At 57.1% G+C, this 3,577-nt stretch overlaps 1 protein-coding gene across 1 annotated transcript; it reads right to left on the bottom strand.

The window, feature by feature from the left end:
- Window positions 1-263: 263 nt before the first annotated feature.
- LOC306654566 (PRAME family member 12-like) lies at window positions 264-2,624 on the bottom strand (the record flags this gene model as incomplete). The annotated part of the gene is made up of 3 exons (XM_079128352.1): window positions 264-837; window positions 1,416-1,997; window positions 2,338-2,624. The coding sequence occupies 3 exons, from the start codon at window positions 2,622-2,624 to the stop codon at window positions 264-266; spliced, it is 1,443 nt and encodes a 480-aa protein (XP_078984478.1).
- Window positions 2,625-3,577: the final 953 nt, after the last annotated feature.

Raw genomic sequence — 3,577 nt, 5'->3', positions numbered from 1 at the left:
AATGCCCCTGTGTACCTCTCAGCATGAATCCACTTCCAGAAATTCAGGCTCCTATTTCTGACTCTGTAAGACTTGTGTCCCCGAAGGCTCCAACTCTCCCCAGGGGAACCATTCCCGTGACCCAGTCCTCCTGCATCACCTTTTCTCTTCCCGCTCATGTCGTGCAACAGTCTGAAATCATGTTTCCAGTTTCCCTTGGAGAGACACCTCTGTCTTAGCCTTTATTTTCAAGTGCACAGAGCACTTCTGATATATGCATCCCACTAGGCGGGCATCAAACAGCGACAGAGGCTGGAGGGCAGGTTATAGACAAACCGGTGGCCACAGATGTGGCAGGGTTTGGTATGGAACAAGACTCCCCTGGGCTCCCTTACGGCCCTCAGGATGTCCGTCAGCTCAGCACAGTGCTGGAAGAATCTCTCCCGGTGGATGGCGCCCTGGGCATCGTAGCTTTCCAGAGGGGCAGGGTACATCTCTAGACTCAACTGCCTCAGCCTGGCAGTGTGACGCAGCAGGTCCCTCATGACCGGCAAGGAGATGTCATTCCCATGGAAGCTGAAGGTCCTGAGCTGGGAGCAGCCGCTCAGGGCAGGCAGGAGAGCGTGGAGCTGCGAGTCCGTGATCTCACAGTCCTGCAAGTTCAGGGTCCTCAGGGTGGCTGCAGCGTTCTCCAGCAGAATTCTGAGGGGCTCAGGACTGAGATTGGTCTGTTTGATGCCACACAGGTTCAGGTGTAGTAGCTGAGTGAGGTTTGGAGACCCGGACAGATGATTCCAATCCAAATCTGAGGGCTGGCAATTGGTGATTGACAGGGTCTCCAGGGGGTTCTTCAGGTGCCTAAGGAGAGACCAAGCAGTTAGTTCTGAGGAGTGATGTCAAGGTAGAAGAAGCAGACAACCCACAGGTCTGTCCAGAGGGGACCAGGGGGAGACCCGCATGAAGGACAAGCCCCTGGGGCTGCCCACCTGTGGGGCTCACACCCTGTACCCTCAGCAAGGCCCCCATTCCTGCTCCTCACCCCCAAGTCCACAGTCACCACCTGAAGCTCGCTGGGCGCAGCCTTTCCCAGGCGTGCCTCAGAGGCCGGCTCCCTGCTCCCAGCCAGAGAGCACAGAGCTTCCCTGCTGCGAGGGGCAGGTGGGCCTGGAGCCTCCCCTCCTTCAATGCCCTCTTCTCTGTCCTGTTTCCTACCACCTTCGCTGACATGGTGAAGATCCTGTGCCTGCCAGCTAGCTTCCCAGACATGACCCTGGGTGACCCTCTGCCTCTATGATGGTGTCTATGTGACAGGATAGAGTAGAAGCAGAGAAGTTCACTGACTTTCTCCATCAGTGTTGAATCACCAGTGGCTGGGGCACCGCAGGTGGCCACCAAAGTTCAACGGTCTCCAGGAAACATTGGCCCTCCTGCCTCACCTGAGCACCTGGCGCAGACGGCCATCTAAGAAGAAGGCACCATCGAGGTAGACCCTCCGGAGGCCGTCCATCTTGGCAAACTGCGAGGTGACGTGACCCATCAGCCAATCCTTCTCCTCCTGGGAGACGTCAGCAGACACACAGACGTGGGAGAAAAGAAGCTTCCTCAGGTTCCTCATCTGGCCCAAATAGGTAGCAAAACTGGCCAGGGTGGACAGACTCCAGGAACAGTGCATTTCCACTTGCTGGATGTAGTCCAGGTCCAACTCTTCCAAGATCCTCTCCATGCTCTGGAGGGACAAAGTCGATATCTGCAGCTTCTTACAGCACAGCTGGACCACGCCTGGCTTCCCATCCATCCACTGAAAGACGAAGGCCATGGGGGCATACGGGGGCTTATGCGGCAAGCACAGGTCTGTCAGCACCTTCAAGGGCAGCGAGGGCCCTGTCCCTGGAGGGGCCGCCAGGGTTTGCTTCCTAGGCATGGCCTCTGGTGAGCAGGCATCGGCCACCTCTCCTGTCCACATTCTCCAGAAGTTGTGATGAACACGCCGCAGATCCAGCACCTGCAGCCTCCACCGCCTGCGGTACCACAGGAGAGCCTCAGCGTGGAGGCAGGGACCCCACCTCCCTCCTGCGCCTCCAGTCGCCGCTCCCTCCGCTGCTCCCGCTCCGCCCCTCCTTCGGCCTCACTCTTCTCCACCCCTCTCCCCTCCAATCCAGCCCGGTGCCCACCGTGCCAGCCAAGGGGGGGCAGGCGCAAGCCTGAACGTGCGGAAGCCCTCCCCAGATGGGGCACGGGCAAGGCCTCTCCAACCCGGCTGGCAGCACCGGAAACCTCGGGTCCGCCCTTTAGCACCCCACCTCTGCCTGTCCCCAGAGGGCCCCCCCCCCCCTTCCAGGCCACCTGGGTCCCCCTCACCTGGGGCGATCCCTCTGGGCAAGCAGCATATTGAGCCCTTGCAGTGTGACTTGGAGCATCTCCAGGTCTGGCTTCTTCATCAGGGCCCCCAGGGGGAGGCAGGTGAAGGGCCAGGCCTGCACCATTTCCTTCAGGACCTCCGAGCATCCCCCGCTGAAGGCCTCCATGAAGAGTGGTGGGAAGAGCTCTATGGGCAGGTCCTGCAGAGCCAGGGTGGCCCGCTGCCTGTCCATCAGCAGGCTCCGCCCTGCCAGCTCCAGCAGCGTGCATGGGGACTGGCTGCTCATCCTGACGAGTCTTCATGGAAAGGATCCTGGGGAAATGTCCAGCAAAGGTACATTCCCAACCAAGCTCAGCAGCTCTGTCTTACAGCCACCCACAGGAAGCAACTCTGCCGGAGTTGCTGGTTTGGCAACACTGGAGGGGTCTTCGACTTACCCCAGTTCTACTCTATGGGTGCCAAACCAGGCCTGGTGGTACAGGCCTCTAATCCCAGAGTCCTGGGAGCCTGAGGCAGGAGGATCACACATTCCAGGCCAGCCTAGAACTTAGTGAGACCCTGTCTCAAAATGAAAAATAAAAACAGGGCTGGGATGCAAGTCAGTGGTGGAGTGACCCCGGGTTCGATCCCCAGCACCAGTAAATAAATAAGGGAAATAAAGTGGGTGTCGTTACTTTTCATTTTTCAAATGAGCAATTTATTTATTTACTTACGAATGGTTATTTTGGGGGTGGTAGTAGGGATAGAAGCCAGGGGCGCCTTACCGCTGGCCACACCCCATCCCTTTTTTTCGTATTTTGTATGTATGTATTTACTTACTGTGTGGCACAGGCTTGAATCCAGGGTGCTCTGCCTCTGAGTCACGTCCCCGGCCCTTTTCCTTTTTATTGAGGCAGGGTCTCACTAAATTGCTTAGGGTCTTGCTAAATTGTTGAGGCTGGCTTTGAACTTGACATCCTTCTGCCTCAGCCTCCCAGGCCGCGGCATTACAGGCTCCCAGCCCTGTTTTATTTTGAGACAGGATCTCACTAAGTTGTCCAGACTGGTCTCAAATTCATGATTCTCCTGCCTCAGCCTCTTGAGTAGCTGGGGTCACAGACATGTACCACCAGGCTCAGTAAGCAAGGCTAAAAGCCACACATAGGATTTTAGGGCATTTGGAAGGAAGAGTGGAAAACGCTGACTTTGGGATCTTGCACACATGTGACCATGTGCCACTTTGGAGTGGCGTCCAGGGAA

This window comes from Sciurus vulgaris, assembly GCF_902686455.1.
Source record: "Sciurus vulgaris genome assembly, chromosome: 1".
Classification (NCBI taxonomy): Eukaryota; Metazoa; Chordata; class Mammalia; order Rodentia; family Sciuridae; genus Sciurus; species Sciurus vulgaris.
This window is presented reverse-complemented; position numbering and strand designations above follow the sequence as displayed.